This window comes from Hemitrygon akajei, chromosome 17 (assembly GCF_048418815.1).
Source record: "Hemitrygon akajei chromosome 17, sHemAka1.3, whole genome shotgun sequence".
In the NCBI taxonomy this organism is placed as follows: Eukaryota; Metazoa; Chordata; class Chondrichthyes; order Myliobatiformes; family Dasyatidae; genus Hemitrygon; species Hemitrygon akajei.
Genome location: NC_133140.1, coordinates 42,302,738 through 42,325,535, shown reverse-complemented (window position 1 = coordinate 42,325,535; position 22,798 = coordinate 42,302,738). Strand labels below are relative to the sequence as shown.

Below are 22,798 nucleotides of genomic sequence, written 5' to 3'. Positions count from 1 at the left end.
AGCAGTCAGTAGTGGGGAAGGCTGTGCTCCTTCTTGTGACTGAATAATACTAAGCCGACACAGAAGCTGTAACTGGGAAATAGAAAAGCCTTTATTCACACAGCAAACCTCCAGGAGAGAAAGCAAGCCCAAGAGAATCCAGTGGAATTTCACTCTCCTGACACAATGTTTTGTACTTTTTTCAACTCAAAGATAGCAATAAGCAATAAATTACACTTCCAATTGCAATAATCACTCCCTTTAACATTTGGAATGTAATCGTGTAAATTTTTTTAAATGACGTAATTACAGTGGTAACATATCCAAACTTGCAAAAGCCCTTTGAATATTCAAAAGACTGGAAGTCTAAACTAGACACCCAAACTATACACTTTTTGTTAGTGTTGAAGGAGCAGCCTCTCCAGACTCTGGATAGGGGATTGCCAACCGTTATGTGGATTTTCTGGTGTAGTTTGGATTGGGGATTGCCAAACGTTATGTGGATTTTCTGGTGTAGTCTGTTTTGTCATTTGCTTTTGTGATATCATTCTGGAGGAACGTTGTCTCATTTTTTAACTGCATTGCATTTGTGGTTTCTGAATGACAATAAACTGAATCTGAATCTGATATAAAGCACCTGTCCTTTAAGTATTGCTCAGTGAGTTCATTCTTAGGACCTTTGATTATTTGGTTTATAAATTGTCGTGTTATTAGGCCACAATATGTGATTAGACTAATGTTTCTTCATCAAAGGTACCTTCCCAAGCAGTTCCTAATTATTTAATTCACCTGGTATCCAAAAATCTTTCAATTTCTTCCTTAAATATATTTAAAGATGGAGCTTCTACAGATTTGGAATGAGGTAGACAATTACAAATAATCACAAGTGAAAAGGCATGCTTAGTTTAGTGAAATGCAACAGTAGTGCTTCTTGTACAGTATACAAGAAAAATTATGTTTTCACATTGCTAGTGAGGATTTCAGACAACACTTCCAATGAGTGGAGTGGCATGTTGCTCAACTTTTGACTCATAGAAGCAAAAATACAGCGGCTAGCTCTCTCAACATGTAACCTGCCCTGACTTCTGAGTATTTCTCGCATTTTCTGTTTTTATTTGTTTCAGATCAATGTCTAGTTGTTAAAACAAATGAAAGATTATTGCACAAAGAAGCTAAGTTTATTTTTCTCCCATTGATGATGCCTACTCTGAATAGATGTTCCAGTAATTTCCCTCTGTATTTAGAATTTCCAGTATAAGCACTTTTTTTTTGCAATTTTTACAAAAAAAAGTTCTGAAAGTGTCACAGGATATGATTATTTTGAACATTTTTCTGGAGGTAAATTTCAAACATGAAAGTGATAGATTAATGAACACTTTGTCATCTCTGCTGTCATTAATTGACCAAATGTACCATTAGTGAATTATTGTTTCACACCACTCACTGAATAAGAATTGGAATCCATACTTACTGGAATCTGTACTACAGATCTAAATCTTGCATTTTTAATAGTTATAAAGAGAAACTTGTGATATGGGGAAAAACATTTGGAAGATGTACATAAATAGAAAAGTGTAATTGAAAACATGTTTTCTCTTTTTAGTTAAAGGCTAAATATTCCAAATTACACTTGAGCCAAGCCAGCAATGTACCTGCGGAAATTCATCAAAAAGTTCATCAAGGATTGACAGCTCTGCGAGATTACAAATGTTTTGCACAAGATCTTGTTCAAATAAAAGGCAAAGATGTCCTTACACCAGTATATCGACTACTTATAGGAAACCCAGGTCACACGTACCGTTACTTAGATACGAGGCTGTTTGCAATCCCTTGGCCTACCCATGGTGCTGAGGTGATGTACAGCAACGATGAAATAGGTAAAGCCTGCCAAGCTATTAAAGATCTTAATGAATACTTACATGAGGAAGCAATGAAGATTTTATTGAATCGTCATTCAGCTGCTGATGAAGAAATGGGATTTCTGGAGAAGCCAACTTCTTCATCTGAGGGCTCTGACAGTGTGAAAGGAGTTCATTGCAATCAACAAAGCAGTGCTGGTACTGTGCTAAAAAATGGAACTTCTTTTAATGTGGCTCTTCTGAACTACATGGACCCTTCAAAAATGACGTACTTAAAAGAGGAACCTTACTTTGGAATGGGAAAGATGGCTGTGAGTTGGCATCATGATGAGAACCTGGTGGAACGGTCAACTGTTGCAGTGTATAACTACAGCTGTGAAGGTATGTATGGAAAGGAGTGGAGAATTACCAAGTTACTACTTGCTGTTTTAATGTTTCCTGCCCCTGAAGCTTGCTTCACACACAGAGGCTGCACACCTGCAAACTTGTAAACTAATTTAGATTTACTGTTTGCTAATTGTTTTAAAGTGCGTCAGAAATGTTAAATCGACACGTGTGGGCATACGTGTTTCCATATTTTATGGAATCCATTTTGTTTACATAAGTTGCCCTATACATATTCTCTATGCATGCAATGATTGTGTGAACTGTAATAACCTAACTGGTTTAATGCCAAGAATTTAAAATGTTTAGCAAAAGAATTCATTGCTGGGTCCCTCAGGTGCACATCTCAACTCATATAAATGTTTTTATTGTCATTGACATCATCGTCTCTATTGGAGTGATTTGTCAAAAATGAACTAACTGTTGCTGCATGCTGATTTTATTACCTTATACTTTGCTTTCAAGATACTACTGGGGTTAGCTTTGAACAGAAGTACTTCGTTCAGTTTTTACTATTATTTGTAATATGCTTCCTTCAACAGGAATTGAAGAAACCCAGACATTACAAGCACATCTTTAACAAATGCTCTGGTGTATTTTACATGTAAATTAATCAATAGAATATAGTTTTGTTTTTATTTTATCTTCAAAATCATAATAATGTAGCTTCTTTGTTGTTTGTAATTACAAGAGCTTTTAAAGGCCTAATCTGTGTGCTCTGCTTGAACTTCAGGTTTTAACGATAAAACTAGTTGGGGAAAAAAAACAAAAAAAAACTCATTTTAACGAGCACATTCCAAAGGTGTTGGATTTATTAGGAAGCCCCAGGAAATCTTGATTGAAATTACTCTTTTTGATTGTAGTTCTGTATTTTATTGGTGCCATATTGGGAACAGTGTTGCAGTTAGATTATGTCTGCCAGAAGTTAGAGAAGTTCTGTGGAACAGACATTGTAGTTAGTCCACAGAGAATTCTTGGTGTACTTGTTATGCTCTATTATGTTACAGTGCCTTCAGATCAGTCTTGTTTGTAGATTTTCTTTAATACTATTGTGAAATAAAGTTCCAAGTTTTAGAAACGTGAACTCTAAATAAAATCCATTATGATACTTGGCTTTGTGAGGCATTTTATTTTTATTTGTATGCTCTAAAACCAAGTTTGAGAATCCAAGGCTGCATTTGTTCTAAAACCAATTGGGGCTTTTCATTATGTTTTTATTTACAGTTGAGCATAACTGAATCATTTGACAGATTACAGTAAATATATTAGAGAGTCAGGCTTACTGATGTGAGGTTTCTTCAATGTACGAAATTCCTAATCATTTTTAGCACCAACTAAATTCATTAGCCTGCTACATTTAATCTGCTTCTGAATATGTGATTTTTCTTTAAAGGGGACATATACTTTGCTGAGAATTTTGAGGTTCTAATAAATCAGTTACATTCAACTCTTGCCTTTTTTCCTTTACAGATTTAGGACCTGCATCGGATCAAAGCAACAAGAGCTCAGTTAAGGGCAGAGATCCAACACTCTGGCATGTTGGCCTAAAAATAGCCTGGGACATTGCAACACCAGGGCTGACACTGCCACTATACCCTGGCGACTGTTACTTCATGCTTGGTAACTGTTTTTTAGCACTCTACCTATATAGCTTTCCTGGTTTCCATGAATTACTGTAGGTGGTGAGGTCAAGTAATTCAAATATTGCCTTAATAAGGTCTACAGGCATTCTAATCCTATTTTTCTTTTAAAATATATGGGAATTACTTGTGATATGTATTTACATGTACACTTTGCAGCTTCTGATATCCAAACCATTGTCATAAAAAGACAACAGCAGGCAGTGGTTAGGAGCCTTTTACAGTTCAAGAAATATAACAGGAATTTGCATTGTTTATGAATAAATTGTAATCTTTCTGATCATGTTTTGGGTAATGTTTTCTTCGTCGCTATCAAGTAGTCTAAATTCTATTATAACTCACATTTACCTATGTAAGTACCTTCAGTAAAAATATGTTAGCACTTTGTACTAATATTGATAATCATTCATCTAACTAGAATGAAGCAGTTTGATATGAGTATTCTCGTTCAATATGTGTAGTTGGGCCCCACTGTGCCTTACCATAGGTATACGTTTTGCTTTGAAACAAATGGTAATTTGAACTTGGTACTTTTTTTTATAAAAGGGAAACTGTTTCACTTAATTAACAATAAAATATTGGTCTGCAGAGGAAGTGTGCACTAGGTCTTGCTGTCTCAGATGCAGGTTCCAGTGTGTCTGATACATGAGTTGTTCAGTGTGAGCCATAAATTCACAACACACTAAGAAGGTGTGTGAAAGGTTTAAAGGTTTGTGCCCAGAAGTCTAGTTAAATAGGGTTGCTATAGATTCAGTGCTAGAAAATGTGAATATTGTCCTCTCCTAAACAATGATGCTTCATCTTTTCTTGCTATATTGAAATTCAGCCCGTTAGAGAGGAAACCAACACAGAGTTTTAGAAGTGATAACAGAGTAATGACTACATGTTTACCTTGTCTATGACCTTGTCACGGAGACACTTATGCTCTCAAGTATCAGCCTCCAGTCTACTTCAATGTATCAATATGCTTTAAATAAATTTTTGTTGGGTCTTGAACTTTGCTGTGATTTTAACAAAGAAAATAATTATAGAGAGGAAAAAGGCAAATATGTACTATTTAGGGATCATAAGCAAATGGGATACCTAGTTGATTTAAATAAACAGTATAACAAACGATACGTACTACATTTGTAGTCTAAAACAAAGTTTAATAAACACATACTTTTCTTTCCTAATTTATGATTTCCCACATAGTTCCATGATTGAGAGATGTTCCTGATGTGTGTGTGTGTGTGTGTGTGTGTGTGTTACATGCCAATTGTAATGGATCAGGGCATTTATTACCATTTTGGATTGACTCAGTCTCATTTGGGTGATTCTTGTCCATGAAGAATAGAGACAAAGGATATTCGTACAGGAAACTTGGAAGTGTGCACTTCAGGATGCCTTATGAAATGAAATGCAATATGTCTTCTGGGTTTTCTCAACATGTTACCGGTCTAACAAATTATTGTTTTGGTTAGACTAGCTGGCAAGAAAGCAGCTGAGGAATAAATGCCAAGTTTGTAGGGATAGCGGTAAAGGTGACAAATGAAATTGGAAGTTGTGGAGAACACATGGAATAGTTGAGATCACGAGAGTGGCCATGTATGGGAAAGGTTGAGCTTAGGAGAGTGGAGGTGTTGTGCATAGGATTTAAAGATTGCTGACAAGGGGATTAAAGCCAAATGTAACAGAGATGCTCAATGTGCATTGGAGATAACAACTAGAAGGAAAAAATGGGGAAGTGAGGGAAGTCGGAAAAGTGAGAATTAATTGATTTTCGTGTGGAAAACTGTGAGTGTTTGTAAGGAAAAAGGGAGTCACACATTGTGGTATTTGCAAAGAGGTTAATTGGATGCTTATGTTTAAAGCTTGTACTGGGCTGAGATGTTTTAAAAGATGAGAGTTATGAAAATGTGTAGTTCTGTGTTTATAGGTTGATAAATAGGACTGAAGGAAGGAAAAAAGTTTCTGAAGAAGAATGTTACTTAGGTAAGCTTAATAAAGTGTTACGAAAACCCCGTAACCAGGTAACTTACCAGCAAAGATAGATGGATCAGCTGAGTCGGATGCTACTATTTTCAAACGTTTTATTCAACAAGGGCACAAACGTATGGTTAATACAAAACATTCAAATCGTCAAAACTCAATCTAAAACACCGGTGTAACCATAATCAATCAGAAATAAGCTCTACAGTTGTCTAGGGGGGGGGTAATACTGAGTCCAACGGAAGTCTTAAGAGTCACTCAGAAGTTTGCAGGCTTTTTCCTTTATAATTTAGAAAAGATGCACACTTGCCCGTCGTCTTGGCAGAGCAAATCCTTGGAATCAGGGGAGCAGACTTCCCCGTTGTTATTTTAAAAGCAGTCTTTCGTTGGTTTTAGCCACAGATTCAAAGTCGGAATCTAGCGTACGTGGCTTCCTTCAAAATGGCGTCCCGCTCCCACGGGAATCGATCTCGTGTCTCCTGGGTGCGTCTGCTGGGTGCATCTGAGGGTCCTCCCCTCAGACCCGCCTTTATACTTCTTCACGGGATCGCAGGTATCAATCAAGTTGCAGGTAATGCGATCTTTCTCTTAACCAGCCCACTTTGCCCGAGGGCTTTTCACGTGGTTTCCATGAGACGATAATCGAAGTCACCGTTAGTCTGCTTCTTGAGAGAACGTGGTCTTCCGCACGTCTCTCTTTTGGGTCAGCTGACCCCCCCTTAACTAGAGTTCTTGCGATTTTCACAAAGGAGGGGGCCAACGGCATAACAAAAGATACTTATCCTGAGAATGATATCGAGTCTTTACAAGAAGCAAGGCGTCTGTGGATCTAACCCGGGAAGTGGAGATTGTCTAGGGAAGGATGGCAAAAGTCAGATGACCCAGATGAAAGTGAAAGTAGTGTGGGAATTGGCAGAGCAGTGATAAAACTTATAATTTTGTATAAGAATAAGAAGCCGTATCTCCATGCTAACACACCTGTCCCAGTTGACCCACCATCTTTAAAAGTGTGGGGCAAAACAATAAGAATTTTACCAATGGTCTTCGTGATGCATCTGTTTTTAGAGGTTAAATGCTTCACCCCTCCACCACCCCAAATTTGAACTGTGCTTAATTATTTTAAAATCTCATTCCTAAACCATTGATAATAAATAGCAGTCTGTCACATGGAAATGTTGAAGGGACATGTACCTTTTCCCTGACTTCCACCAATCTAATTTTGGGTAGCACAGTAGTGTAGTCATTAGCGCAATGCTATTACAGTGCCAGGGACCTGGGTTCAATTCTGCTGCTGTCTGTAAGGGTTTGTATGTTGTCCTCATGACCATGTGGGTTTCCTCTGGGTGCTCTAGTTTACTCTCACATTCCAAAGAAGTATGCGTTGGTAGTCTAATTGGTCACATAGGTATAATTGGGCATTGCAGGCTCCTTGAGCTGAAATAGCCTGTTACTATGCTACATGTCTAAATAATTTTTTTAAGTGCTATGAATTGATTTTTTTGAATTATAACTGTTGCAAATCCAGTCAATTGTATTTGTCGAAATATGAAAATTGCAGTGTTACCAAATTTTAACAACGTTAGCCAATTAAATTTGAGTTTCATGAAAGGTTTGATGGTGCCAATATGGAAGCAATTTGAATAGATTATTTCAATGAATATTGATACGCTGCTAGAAACTAATAAGTATGTTTAAGAAGAAAAGTCTGGAGGCGATTTCAAAATTTGCCTTTGGCGCCGTCAAAACCAAACAAGTTTTTTCATCTATTTGCAATAGTTAGAACTTAAAAAATTATAAATTCCTATCAAATATCTCACTATAAGCAATTCACTGTGGTTAATAACCCAACTTGCCTTAAATGACTTTCACACTGCATTCCACACACTTTCTACACTGTAAATTGATTTTATTGAAGAATAATTATAACTCCTGAATGTCATATAATTTTTGATTCAAATTAGAAACTTTTCCTAACATGTAACATCTGCTGAAAAGATTACATTTACAAAAACTAAGCCCATAGGACCATAGATGCTTGTAGCATAGAGGAGGCCATTTAGGCTATTATATCTGTGTTATCTTTTTGCCACAGTAATTCAAAACAAATTCCATTGAGGAATGTTAAGATGATGAAGCAAATAGATCACCCCATTTATTTAATGGGCCTTATTAAGTATCATTTTTCAGTCATTGCTAGTCTATTATTTTAATTTTAAAGGTGAGAAATCATTGGAATCAAATCCAAAGTATTGCATGATCCTTCAATTAGAAAGGCATAGATTAACAGAAATAGTGTGGATTTGTTAAGAGAGGTCCTGTTTGACTAAATTGAATGGATAATTTTGTAATGGCAGAAGGAACTGTGTATATAAGGGTGGAGTCTGGGATTACAATGTTGGCAGATGATAGGAAAAAAATGGTGACCGCAAAGTTGACAAAGAAGAAAGGCACCAGACTGCAGGAAAGCTTAGAGGCTTTGATAAACTGAGCATAAAAGTGGCAGATTTAATCCAGAGAGAATGCATTTGAAGAGGTATTACAATCTAAGAGAGCCTATCGAGTCAGCAGACTTTGACATTCTAGTTTTCCCACTTTGTTGAAGACGTGCTTTTTATCCATGCCAGGAATACTTAAAATTTCAGTGCCAGCCAGTTTTAAACAATGCCTTAATTTCTCAACAGCCATGATTAACATTTTAACCACTGAGTTTGTACATCATCTGTAGCATCACTGGTTTCCAACAGGTTATTTATAAGTTGTACAATTATAAGATGAAATATTTACTTGGTACTGAGAGAAATAACTTGATTCTTTGTCAAGCATTATGACTTAAATATTTATTTACCTCACTTGATCCTGTGAACAGCCAAATCTTCTTTTGGAGGAACTATATCCTTGTTTGGCAAACATAGTTTCGATATAGATCTTTAATGTAATTTAGCTTGGGATCTTAGCATGATTTTATAATCCAATGAGGTTTATTTTTTTTACTGTAGTCTGCTAAAACTGCATTTTTGTAATGAAATATTGCCCAGCTTTTAAATCTAGAGAGCGTTATGGCAAATTGTAAACATGTGCATCCTCATCTGATGATGAATAATCTACCTTTGCAGACCAAATCAAATAAATCTACAGTTTTAACTCTCTAGATAATACGGTTTCCACTAATATATACTTTGAATATAGGTAGATGTGGCTGCCAACAAGAGTCAAGCAAGGAGGGGCTGAGACACACATCCAGCCATCTGCAGTGTGTGGCTTATTTTCTTTCAACCTGTTTCAATATACCACTGTTAATCAAGTTCAACTTTTATTTTGTATATCACCCTCATTGATCTGACTAACTTCTATGCTGCCATGCTACCCCTGAAATATATAAATTTGCTGTTCCTAAAATAAATTGATATGATAATGAACAAAAAACAATATTTTAAGCTCTTGACAAAAATGCATTCACAAAGAAGGCTGGTCATCAAGATCAGAATCTAATCTGACAACATTGAATTGATGTGTCTTGTATGCTTGGAGCTTATTGCACAAGATCATCATTAATGACTCTTTAGTTATGAATGAATCTCAACCTGATGAGGCCACACTTATTTTGGAGGAGCAACACCTTGTATTCTGTCTGGGTGCCACCAACTTGATGGCATGAACATTGATTTCTTGAACTTCTGCTTACTGTATTTCCTCCCCTTTCACCATTCCCCATTCCTGTCCCCCCCACCTTATTTCCCTTTGTTACTCTTCCACTTCCCTTTCTTCTACGGTCTTCTGTCCTCTCCTCTCAGATAACCGCTTCTCCATCCCTTTATCACTTTCACCAATCAACTTCCCAGTCCCGGTCTCCTCTATCACCTATCGCCTTGTACTACTTCCTACCTTCCCCCCACCTTCTTACTCTGACCTCTTTCTTTCTAGTCCTGATGAAGGGCCTCGGTCTGAAACATTGACTATTTCTGACCTGCTGAGTTCCTCCAGCATTTTGTGTGTGTTGCTTTGGATTTCCAGCTTCTACAGATTTTCTCATGCTCGTGATTCAGATGCTATGTTTATTTGTCTGTGGTTCTATTAGTCCTTGTTCACCTTTATGACTAATTGAAAATTTAAATTCAAAGATAGAAGTAACTAAATATAAACTTGTACTTAATATTACAGCTGTAAACCATTGGGTCTCATGTTCCAGAAGTGAACTTTTAAAATATGTAATAATACTTTCCAGGCTGTTATTTATTTGGCAATAGGACATATCTCCTTCTCATGTGCTTCATCTCTATTTTGACTTTTTTTCTGACTAATTCAACTGAGAGTGACACTGGAGAATTCTCTTCAAATTTGCTACCCTTAATTTTCATTCTAAGTCAACAGACACCTGAAGCAATCACTTTTTGAAATATTTCTAACACCATTGAATAATTAAGTATTTGCCAAAAGTTGTCCAGGGTAATTTACACACTGGGTTTACACACTGGGTCAATGCACAGTCAATTTTTAACTATGTAATACTAATCTATTTAATAAAACATTACACACACAGGCATGTGCTTAGTGACGTCAATGGGCAATGATCATTTTTGCTGATATCACCATTGAAGGTTTTTTGGGGTAAAAATGGTGAAAATTCTTTTCAAATTAAATTCAGAACTACACAGTAAAATACATTTTCAAGTAAATGTCAGTATCTTAATTATGTTTAATCTTTAAATTCAAAGTGTTAAATCAGCACATAGAGACTTTCGAACAGATGGGTATTTAGGTATTTAATAAAGCTGGCAATTGGAGAATATATTTTGAAGAAACAAACAATGAACTATTCCAATCATGAACTCTAATTCCCAGTTATTGTATTTTGTTTCCTTTTTTAGTCACAACTGTATTGCCCTTGAAGAGTGGAGTGACACTCCACTCTTCAAGAAGGGAGAGATGCAAAAGAAAGGAAACTATAGGCCAGTTAGATTGACCTCAGTGGTTCAGACAATGGAGTCGATTGTTAAGAATGTGGTTTCGGAGTACTAGGAGATGTGATAAAATAAGCCGTAGTCAGCATGTAATGAAATATTGTAGGGAAAATTTTGCCTGACAAATTGGTTGGAATTCTTTGAAGAAATAACAAACGTGATAGAAAAGGGAGAATTGGTTGATGTTGTGTACTTGGATTTTCAGAAGGTGTTTGCAAGGTGTCACAGATGAGGCTACTTAACAAGAGTCCATGATATTACAGGAAAGATACTAGCATAGATAGAGCAGTGGCTGATTGGCAGGAGGCAAAAAGTGGGAATAAAGGGAGCCTTTTCCGGTTGGCTGCCGATGACCGGTGGTATTCCACAGAGGCCTATATTGGGACCACTTAGTTTTACATTATATGTCAAGATTTGGATAACCCTGGAATTGGTGGCTTTGTGGCCAAGTTTGCGGGTGATACGAAGATAGGTGGGGGGCAGTTAGTTTTGAGGAAACAGAGAAGCGACAGAAAGGCTTAGACAGATTAGGAGAATGGGCAAAGAAATGGCAGCTGGAATACAGTTCAGGAAGTGTATGGTAGAAAAAATGCACTTTAGTAGAAAAAATAAAAGAATAGACTATTTTCTAAATGGAGGGAAAAATCAAATATCAGAAGTGCAAAGGGACTTGAGAGTCCTCGTGCAGGATTACCTAAAGGTTAATTTGCAGGTTGAGTTGGTGGTGAGGAAGGCAAATGTGATGTTAGCATTCATTTTGAGAGGACTAGAATTTAAATTGGCCAGGGCATCAAAGGGTATGGGGAGAAGGCAGGGGAGTGGAGATGACTGGAAGGATTGTATCAGCCCCTGGTTGAATGGCAGAGCAAACTTGATGTGCTGAATGGCCCACTTCTGCTCCTATATTTTATGGTCTTATGATCTAAAAGCAAGAATGTAATGTTGAGGCTTTATAAGGCATTGGTGAGACCTCACTTAGAATATATTGAGTAGTTCTGGGCCCCTTATCTCAGAAAAGGTGTGAAGACATTGGAGAAAGTTCAAAGGAGGTTCACAAAAATTATTCTGGTATTGAGAAGCTTAGCGTATGAGAAGCGTTTGATGGCTCTAGGCTTCAACTCACTGGAATTCAGAAGACTGAGTGGTGACCTCATTGAAACCTATTGAATGTTGAAAGGCCTTGATAGACTGGATGTGGAGTAGATGTTTCCTATGGTGGGGAGTCTCAGAATAGAGGGGCATCTTTAGAATGGAGATGAGGACTTTTTTTAGCCAGAGGGTGGTGAATCTGTGGAATTTTTTGCCACGGGCGGCTGTGGAGGACAAGTCATTGGGCATATTTAAGACAGAGGATGACAGATTCTTGATTAGTCGGGGCTTGAAGGGATATGTAGAGAAGTCAGGAGATTGGGGCTGAGAGGGAAAATGGATCAACCTTGATTATATGGCGGAGCAGACTAAATGGGCCAAAAGACCTAATTCTGTTCTATATCTTATAGTCTTAGATGTATTTTGTATCACAACTATGTTATAAGCAGCATCTATCATAAAATACCCCCACCATCCAGGACATGCTCTCTTCTTGTTGCTATCATCAGGAAGGAAGTACGGGAGCCTCGATTCCCACATGACCACGTTTGGGAACAGTTATTGCCCCTCAAGCATCAGGCTGTTGAACAAGAATAGATAGGTAACTCACCCCACCACTGAACTGATTCCACAAACTATAAACTCATTTTTAAGGACTCTAACAACTCATGTTCTCAATATTGCTTGCTGCTTAAATAATTATTTTTTTTTGTATTTGCACAGTTTATTGTATTTTGCACATTGGTTGTCTTTGCAACTTTTCATTGATTCTACATTTGTATTTACTGTGAATGCCTGCAAGAAAAATGAATCTGATGGTAGAATATGGTAATGAATTTGATAATAAATTTATTTTGAACTTTTAACTTTGATACAGAAATTTTAAAGTTATAATTTGTAATTTCCCAAATATACGATAATGTTCAGTTCTAGTAGGTTTTATATTGGCCCTTAAGCTGTTTATATTTAAAACATCATTGTATAATCTGAATCATGCCTCAGAACAAATGGAAGTGTTTGACTGTAGTACCTGTTTCTAAACAGTGAAGCTTGGCTGCCTTCTTTGCTATGTTATTTTCCTGTAAGTTATTTTATTTAATATCTAACTGAACATAGCAATTTAGGAATTACGGGAAAGTGTAGATGCCAGAGCAATGGTTTATTTGACAAATATGTGTTTTGATACTAGGATTAGATTCAAGATGGTTGGGAGCCAAAGAAGCCGTTGTATCTCTGCACACCACCATTTTGGCAGTACTACGTTAGAAAGATTTTTTTCTCAATAATGCTAGATAACTCAAGGTGAACGGTTTTACAACTGTTTTCCCCAGATAAAAGTTAGAATTCCTGATACATATGTTAATTATTACAACCCATTTGCCCCATGTAATAGTTTGTTAATACTGAATGTAAAAAAAGTCAAATTTGCATCATGTTAACTTACTGAAATTTGGTAGAAGATACTAAGTGCAATCGAAAAATAACTGCCTATCACATAACAACACACACAAAATGCTGGTGGAACACAGCAGGCCGGGCAGCATCTATAGGAGAAGCACTGTCGACGTTTCGGGCCGAGACCCTTCGTCACGACTAACTGAAAGGAAAGATACTAAGAGATTTGAAAGTAGGAGGGGGGAGGGGGAAATGCGAAATGATAGGAGAAGAGCAGAGGGGGTGGGATGAAGTTAAAAGCTGGAAAAGTGATTGGCAAAAGGGATACAGAGCTGAAGAAGGGAAAGAATCATGGGACGGGAGGCCTAGGGAGAAAGAAAGGGGGAGGGGATCACCAGAGGGAGATGGAGAACAGGCAGAGTGATGAACAGAGAGAGAGAAAAAAAACAAACAACTAAATATGTCAGGGATGGGGTAAGAAGGGGAGGAGGGGCATTAACGGAAGTTAGAGAGGTCACATAAACTTGTCAACATCTCCATCAGCTCTCGATGCGGAGTTAAGTTATTTATATGTAACACCCTGGTTCACATAGAAACATAGAAAACCTACAGCACAATAGAGGCCCTTCGGCCCACAATGCTGTGCTGAACATGTACTTGCTTTGGAGATCACCTAATGTTACCCATAGCCCTCTATTTTTCTAAGCTCCATGTACCATGTACCTATTGAGAAGTCTCTTAAAAGACCCTATCATATCCGCCTGCAATGCTGTCGCCAGCAGCCTATTCCACGCACTCACCACCCTCTGTAAAAAAAAACAACAGCAACTTGTCCCTGACATCTCCTCTGTACCTACTTCCAAGCACCTTAAAACTGTGCTCTCTCGTGTTAGGCATTTCACCCCTGGGAAAACAATCAATGCCTCTCATCATCTTATACACCTCTATCACATCACCTCTCATCTTCCGTCACTCCAAGGAGAAAAGGCTGAGTTCACTCAACCTGTTCTCATAGGGTATGCTCCCCACTCCAGGCAACATCCTTGTAAATCTTCTCTGTACCCTTTCTATAGTTTCCAGATCCTTCCTGTAGTAAGGTGACCAGAAATAAGCACAGTACTCCAAATGGGGTCAGACATGATTCATATTTTTTCTGTTATGCTTTTCTGTTCTCTGTGTAAGTTGCTTGTTTGGGTTACTATTGAAGATAAAAGATAGAAATGTGTGCCATCCAATGGGGATGAACAGATACAGGGGAGGTTTCTCTGGTGAGGGATACTAAGGTTGGGCTTGAGGCTTTTGAGAGGTGAGAAGAGAGCAGAGGTCGGAGAAGTTGACCCGGAGTGAGGTGGGATTCAGTGAAGCTCGGGGAGATTGAAGGAGGATCGGCGAAGGGGAAACCGTGAGCTCTGATGTATGCACAATTAGACTATTTAATTAAAATGGGCCCTTTCCTTTTTTTTGTTTTTCCTTTACTAACCCTTTAGTCAAATTAAAAATTATAAAGTTAATTTTTTAAATTGTATGCAGTGTACTGTTATTTCATGGTACTGATTTGTAACAGGGTAACAAATCACACAGCATCTACACAAGCAGGGGGATTTGGGGAGGCTTGGACTTCAATCTCCCACGTTTAGCAGGGCCAGAGGGTGTCTTCCCTAAACTTACGCAGCTGACGGAACCAGAGTGTATATAAAAATATACTGACAATATTTTAATAATAATTAATAAAGCTGAAATATTTGAAAACTGCAAACCAGTGCTATAAATAAGTTTTTGTCTTGTAATTATAAATGGCCACAGTGGAAAGTGTGAAGTGTAAGGGAAAAAGAGAAACAAGTACTGGACCATTCTTCCTCACTACACTGAATATTTCTGAATACAGGAATGCCCTGTTACCAGATTTTCATTGTAACTGATGAAACCACCTGGTTTCCTTGGCTGCATAAGTCTAGGGAGGACAACCTCTGACCGCACCAAACTCGTGAGGTTGAGGCACTCTCCCACCCCAAACCCCTGTTTGTGTGGATGCTGTGTAATTTGCTACCCTGTTACAAATCAGTGCCACGAAATAACAAGACAGTACGCCACGTCCGATTAAAAGATTATATTTAATTTGACTAAAGTGGTAGCAAAGAGAAAGAAGAAAAGAGAAAGGGTCCATTTTAATGAAACAGTCAAATGTGCACAAGTTGGAGCTCAAAGTTTCTCCATAGTTATTGATTCTCAATTGATCTCGCCCCTGGCTTTGTCAAATCACGATCCCGATCTTCCCTCTTCATCTCCTCTCAGAAAAAAGCCCCAAGCGCAACCTTAGTGTCCGTCACCAGAGAAACCTCCCCTTAATTCAACCATCCTAATTGGATAACACACATTTTTCCTTATCTCTTATCTTCAACACCCAAACAAGCTGAAAACAGAACAGACTGCTTTTACAGAACTGCTAAATGAAATACATACAGCATAACAGTAAAAATATGAACCGGGGCATTACACTGAGAACCTATTTTATACAATCTGATAACACTGGATAGCAAATTTTTTCAGAGGTGTTGCTTCCTCAGAATTTTTTTTTGTTTATGATAGACCACTTGAAGCTGAATACAAATATAATTTCAGACTATTTGTATCACGTAGGAATTGAGAGGAATACAAAATTAGCCTTTATTGAATTATAATGCTTTTAATTGCAAAACGGTGCTGATGCTTGCAACAGTTCAACTAAGCTAAAATATTTTGTTGATAATTTTCATTGGTACTCAGTGTCTGAGGCTTCTCACTAAAGAGTCCAATGATAATCAGTCAGCTTTGATGGATTCCAGTTTCTCTGATACAGTTTCTCCATGATCACAATGTCCTGGTGAAACCTTTCACCATGCTCGTTACTGACAGTGCCAAGATTTGCAGGGAAAAAGTCTAAATAGGAATGCAGAAAATGAATCTTTAGTGACATGTTGCACGTCATGGTTTTGTATGCTTGAAGCATATTGTCATCCAGCAACATGTAGTTTAGTGCTCAATAGTTGCCAAGGAAATTTTCAACCAAGTCCTTGAATGGTTTCCATGCAATTTTCTCTGGACACACTGGAAGTTCTTCGAATTACCTGTCAATGCTAACCTACTTGATTTGTGGACCAACAAAAATACCTTCCTTAAACTTGGCATTATTTATTTTGGGAAACATCTGTCTCAAATATCGATATCCTTCATGGAAATTTTTGTGCCTGGTGAGTGCAGATTCCATCCTTGCAGTCTTGAACCCAATAATTCTGCATTGCTTTTGACAAACCCAAGTCTCTGACCTGGTTATTTAACTCAGATTGAGTTACCTGATGAGGCTCACTCAACATAAGGGGTTCAAAATCTGTATCAGTACAGTGTTGTTTTCCATTCCTGGCTTGTGCATCACAGCATCTTTATCTGCCTCCTCTGGACTCCATGTCTGTGGTGGCTTTGGTACTGAAAGGCTATCATCATGTGGTACAGATCTTATGGCTGAAGGGAGATTGGGGTATTCAGTGGATTTCTTGTTTATAGCAGAGAAACCAGACATACTGGTCAGACAGACTGTAATTATCTGTCACATGATCCTCCTGCTCTCGCAGTATCATCAGGACAGAAAATGGCATTGACTTCAGGTGCCTCTGAATCAAGCATTAAGATCGACAGTGCATGTTACGTAACAAATATGAGGAGCCCAGGCTTTGTCTTGGTCAACAATTTTACATCCAAAATGGAGATCATAGGCTTTCTTAATAAGAGGAGTCATGCCCAGTCTTTGAGATTTAAGCTTGTACTTTCCACAAATATAACAAAGTATTGCAGTTGGTGCATCAGAGTTGAGACATTTTGCTTTCACAAATTCTACTGAAAATACAATTGCTTTAATTAGATTATCTAAAATCTGACCTGCCATGCATCCGCCCTGCCTACGCATGCCCAGGCATGCTGGGACAAGATAGAAAACTTTTCAGCTTTCGTTGTGGGCAATGTTTTAATTGACTTGAATAATGAATTGAAATAACAAATATAGGCTATTTTAAAACAATGTTGCAAGAGCGGCTAATTTCACAGTTATTTTCATGATCAGCAGCCTAAAATCCATAAGAAACACCCAAAAGTATTCAGGAAGCAAAATCGTTGTCGTCCAGTGTAATTGATAAATTGCCGTCATGAAATTAAGGATCAATTTAAAGTTGAACATCTTATTTTAACTTCATGCCTGCAGCCAATTCTGAACATTTTCAACTTATTTCCTTCTATCACTGATCCTACAGGTTCTGGTACATATTGAAGTATGAATCAAGAAGTACAACTCTTATTTGATTGGTCGGTCATGTGCATTGTACAGTACCTAATTTTCTATCTTCAAAGATTAAATATCATGTTCAATATTTTACATGGATTGAATATGATTGTGATTTATAATCTGTTCTTAGATGATTTTAATATGACCCATCAACATTGTGTGCTGTCTGGAATGCAGGCTCGATTCAGCTCTACACACAGAGTAGCAGAGGTAAGACTGCACGTTAAAATGTAATTGGTATATTGTACTCTATTACTGATGTTTTTTAAACCTGGTAACACAATTATCAGAGTTGTGCAGCATATGAATATTAAAAGGTACTTGTACAGTCTGCAGTTCTGAAGAATTTTCCCTCTATGAAATATTATGACCCAATACACTATAAATTGAAAATTGAATAAAAGATTATTTTGATACCCAGGTGCTTTGTTCAAGATTAAATTATTGTATTTTATATGTATGTCACTGAACATGTGACCCAATAAAGCTAGATCAGCTATTTGTTAAATCTATGTTAACATACCCTACTTTTGATTAAACTACCCAAAGGAAGGATAGAAAGCTGAGATATAGAAAAATATTCTTAATGTATTTATGACAAGATTAAAATAATGTTCCTTAATATTCATTTCCATTTGGCTTATAACATTAAATTTTATTGTGTGATAACTAGAACTAAAGGCTAAATTAAATTTTTGGATGGCTTCTGTGTCAAGCAATTAAAAGGGATGCTTGGTTTCCATACAATGTTTTCAATTTGAGGGCTAAGTCATTCTGATTATCCCTCATAAAGAGCATCATTAAGTGGCCTGTTGTGTACAAAATTATTAAAGACATAAATAGGATGGGTAGTAAGATCTGTTTCCTCATAACAGCTATATAAAACCAGGAACATAATCTTAAGATGAGGAGATGGAGTTTAGAAGAGATCTGGAATTTTTTGTTTCACCCAGAGGATGTTGGATGCCTGAAATGCATTGTTGAAGGGTTGATGGAAGCAGAGAATTTTAAAACATTTTAAGAAGTATCTTGGTAAGCACTTGGTAGAAGTGGATAAAAGCTAAGTGCTGGGCAATGGGATTAGTAGAAAGGATACTTAATGGTTGGCATAGACATGGTTGCTCAAAGGACTTGATGCTGTGGTATGATTCTGTTGGAGTCAAATAAAAGCATATTTACTCCTCTCAAAGCAAGATGAACTTTGTTTTGTTGTAAATCCCTGTGAATTTCAGCTGCAGCCTGACCCAGGCAAGAGTTTCATGACTTTGTGATTCAATGACAATGATCCTCTAATGGAATTAAAGACATTAAGGTTGTTATTTGCCCCACTAATGGTTGGTAAATAATCATAGAGACCTTGCAGCAATGTTTCCAGAGCTTCAGTTCTCTGACACGAGAAGAAGGGTGAATATAATTTCTTACTACCTCTGATTACTTGTGCTAAATTGCCATAGCAACCCCTCCATGTATTTCTCAACACTTGTACATAATTCCCCTGCCATCAGATTGGGGGATTGAATCAACTTCCTCTTACTTTCATCTGGCATCCTCATTGGTTGCTAATTTTAGCTGTTAATATGTGGAATGCACTTCAATCTTGTGCCATGACTGTCCAAACTATGTTAATAACTTGTTTTTTTTCCCCTCTCACCATGATGCACCACAAATTTGGCAACTCCCTTTTTATTACAAGTACTACACAGTGCTTCACTTGTAGTCTTTTACTAATTCAAAACACTGCCAGAAAGTGGGGGGGGGGGGGGGGGGGACAGGTGGAATATCTCAGACAATTATCTTTAAGATAATGTTCCAACATAGTTTGCTGTAAGTTCTCTCCCACTGTTATGCTCTAAGTTGTGCTTTGTCCCCTTTTTACCTAATCCAAATTTATGCCTTGCACCTTGAAAAATAGGCTAACTATTGTGGTGGTTCTAAAATAAATGATAATGGTCAGCTGTCTTTGAATGCACTTGCTTAGAAACTGAAATTCCAATCATGAATTACAGGCCAAGCAGAAGAATCAGAAAGCACATATAGGAAGTACAGCCTGGATGATTGTTCTCAAGAGGACAAGTTGAGCCCTTCCATTGACAAGAACATAGAAGCAACTTGAGGGGAAAAGTCTTCAAAAGAAAGATACTGTTTGACCACCAGCTAGTGTTCAATATATTTGACAGGCTAATTAGCAACTGAAATTTTCAAATCTCAGCAGTCCACCTCCAGTAAAGACAGTTAAAATTGGCCCCAGTGTGAACCTCAAATAATTTCGATGTGAATATGGAGGTCAACTTACTTGCATCAAATAAATTCTTCACAGGATCATTTTACCAAAATAACTGAAGAAGATTTAGTGCTCAGCTTTGACATTTAAGTGCCAGGAAAATGAACTGAATAGAGTTTATATATATTATGAATGATATTGCAAGTCTGTTTTAACTGGTAAATTCAAAGTTCAAGAATGTGGTTACTTTTAAAATAATCAAACTATCTTCAAATGAGCTTGCTTATTTACAATTATAAAAATCTTAAATTCTTAACCTCAACTGGAAATATTTTGTCTTGAGTTTCAAGTTGAATATGCTACTTTAAAGTCCAAAGTAAATTTATTATCAAAGTACATGTACTTCACCATATCCAACCCTGATATTCATTTTCTTGTTGGCATACTCAATAAATGTACAGAATAACAACCATAACACAACCAATGAAAGACTGCACCAACTTGGGCGTCCAACACTGTGGAAAAGACAACAAGCTGTGTAAATAGAAAAAGGAAGAAATAATAATAACAAATAAATCAGCAATAAGTATCAAGAACATTAGATGAAGTCTCCTTGAAAGTGAATCCATTGGTTGTGGGTGCATTTCAAAGATGGAGAAAGTGAAGTTGAGTGAAGTTACCCTCCTTTGACTAAAAGCCTGATGGTTGAGGGGTAGTAACTGTTCCTGAATCTTGTGTGTGAGTCCTGAGGCCCTGTACCTATTTAGTGTAGTAGAGCGACATTAAAAAAACCATATTTAGTTCCTGTAAATAATATAGAACAGACCTCTTTGACCATCATGTAATTTACTAATAATTCTCTTTTAACTGACTCTTAACAGAAAATAATGGTTGGTTCTGTAAAAGAGATTCTTAGATAATTTGGGATTTGGACCTCACCTTTCAATTTCTTTCAGAGCTATTCATTTTTCTTTAAGGGGTGAGCTCAAAAATACCTTGTGTTTATAATTACCGTAGTTAGTTTCTGGACCTCCCAGTCATTTCCAACAAATCAGGTCTGGTGCTTTCTGGTAGAGAGACCAAGAGTGTTTTTTGTGGGTGCTAATTACGATGGACCTCAGACCCGTCTCAGTGTTGTAGTCATTTTTGAAGCCTCTTTTGTTGCAAGTTGTTAAGTAGGTCTGTGGAAAACATTAAGGCATTTGCGAGATCCATAGCAGCTTCACTGGATGTATTTAATTTTAATGTATGCTTGGTATGGTTACAAATGCACACTGCACTATGAAAAACCTCTCCCCATATCAAATTGACTGAGTTCTCTAAGAATTTTGTTTTAATAATTTTACCCTTCATCCTTATAACATCTGGTGAATAGAAATATAGCGTATTCAATCTTTCCAGATTTGACAGACCGAGCTGCCATATGTGAAAAGAAATAGCTCTGGAAATCTTTTAGAGGTATACAAAATTATTAAGAGAACAGATTGGATAAATGCATGCAGGCTTTTTCTCCTCAAGTTGGGGAAGTCTAGTACTAGAGATAGTTTTAGGGTGAAAGGTGAAATACTTCGGGGGAATATGCAGGGAAACTTCCTTATTCAGAGGGTGGTATGAATGTGGAATGGGCCACCAGTGGTAATATTAGATAACAGGTTTGTTTGAAACCTGGGGTCCATGGACCCATTGCTTAATGGCATGGGTCCATAGCATAAATTGTTGAGACCCCCTGCTTAAGAGAAGTTTGGATAAGTGAATAAGTGGGAAGATTTTGGAGAGATATGATCAGGGTGCAGGTAGTTGGGAGTAGACAGAAGATCAGGTTAGCAAGAAGTAAATGGGATGAAGAGCCTGTTTCTGTTCTGTAGTACTCTATAACTCTATGAACTTCAGTCCCAGGGAAGTATTTGGTGAATTTTTTTTGCACTCCCTCTTTAACAAATACATTTTTTTAAAATTAGAAGACTCATGTACAATACTCCAGATGTAGTCTGGACAACCCCGGTATTAGTGTAGAAAATATCTTTAAATTTCTACACAAAACTTCCAGGAACAAAAACCAGATGTGCCATTTGTCTTCCTAATTACTTTCTGCAGTTTCAAGTTAGCTCTGTGATAAATACATGGAAACCCAAGTTTCTTTGAATAGGACATTTCCTTGTCTCTCATGTTTCAAAGAATACTCGGCATTTTTTTCTACCAAAGTGAGTAAATGAGGGGTTAACCTTTGAAAGAGACATTAAACTGAGGTCCTAACTTAACCTTTCAAGATTCACGACTCAAGTTTATTTGTCACATGTACATCAAAACATACAGTGAAATGCCTGTGGATGTACTAGGGTCAGTGTCACCACACACACAGCATGCCCACAATGCTCTGTAGAACAACACAGAACACAACAAGAAACAAACAACAACAGCAAAGATAAACCCAGTTTGTCCCTCCTTCCCTCCCCCTACAATGCACATACATATACCTTGTTGATGGCTTTCCTTCAAAAAAAGAGCAGGGGATTTTCCTGGAATCATGATCAATGATTATCCCTCAATTTATGTCATTGAAGCAGGTTATCTGGTCATTCACCTTGCTGTATGTGAAAGCTTGCTGTACACCATTGTTCTGTTGCATTTCCTATATTACAAAATTTATTGCATCTGCAAACCACTGTTTGTTGAAAGTTCATGATGTTATGAAAGATGCCATCATGTACTATTTGCTTTAGTACACTTTTGTTTTATTCTGGTTAAAGAAAGAGAAGTGTGAGCTATCTTGTTATGATGTAAGGACACCTGAGAAGTTACCTGCTAATGTTATGATATACTGATACTTTATGCCTACAAATGAGAAGCTGAGTGGAGGATGGGGGGAGGGGGGGAAGGTCATGTAGATTGCTTCCTCATGCAGGTTTATTTATTTTTTGTAGCTCTAATCTGGAAATAATTTATTTCTTTTGATAGTCAACAAAAAAGCATCAATTGAGGGATGTGATAGTTGA

At 37.3% G+C, this 22,798-nt stretch overlaps 1 protein-coding gene across 6 annotated transcripts in view; it reads left to right on the top strand.

The window, feature by feature from the left end:
- Nucleotides 1–22,798, top strand: part of fto (FTO alpha-ketoglutarate dependent dioxygenase) — a 352,522-nt gene that overhangs the window by 63,410 nt on the left and 266,314 nt on the right. For all 6 annotated transcript variants that reach the window (XR_012101891.1, XM_073069994.1, XM_073069993.1 and 3 more), the window contains 3 exons: nt 1,583–2,219; nt 3,693–3,842; nt 17,715–17,794. Coding sequence is in view for 5 of the 6 variants with exons in the window: in XM_073069994.1 (XP_072926095.1) it covers nt 1,583–2,219; nt 3,693–3,842; nt 17,715–17,794 (867 nt within the window). In the remaining variant the exon portion in view is untranslated. The remainder of the gene's footprint in view (nt 1–1,582; nt 2,220–3,692; nt 3,843–17,714; nt 17,795–22,798) is intronic.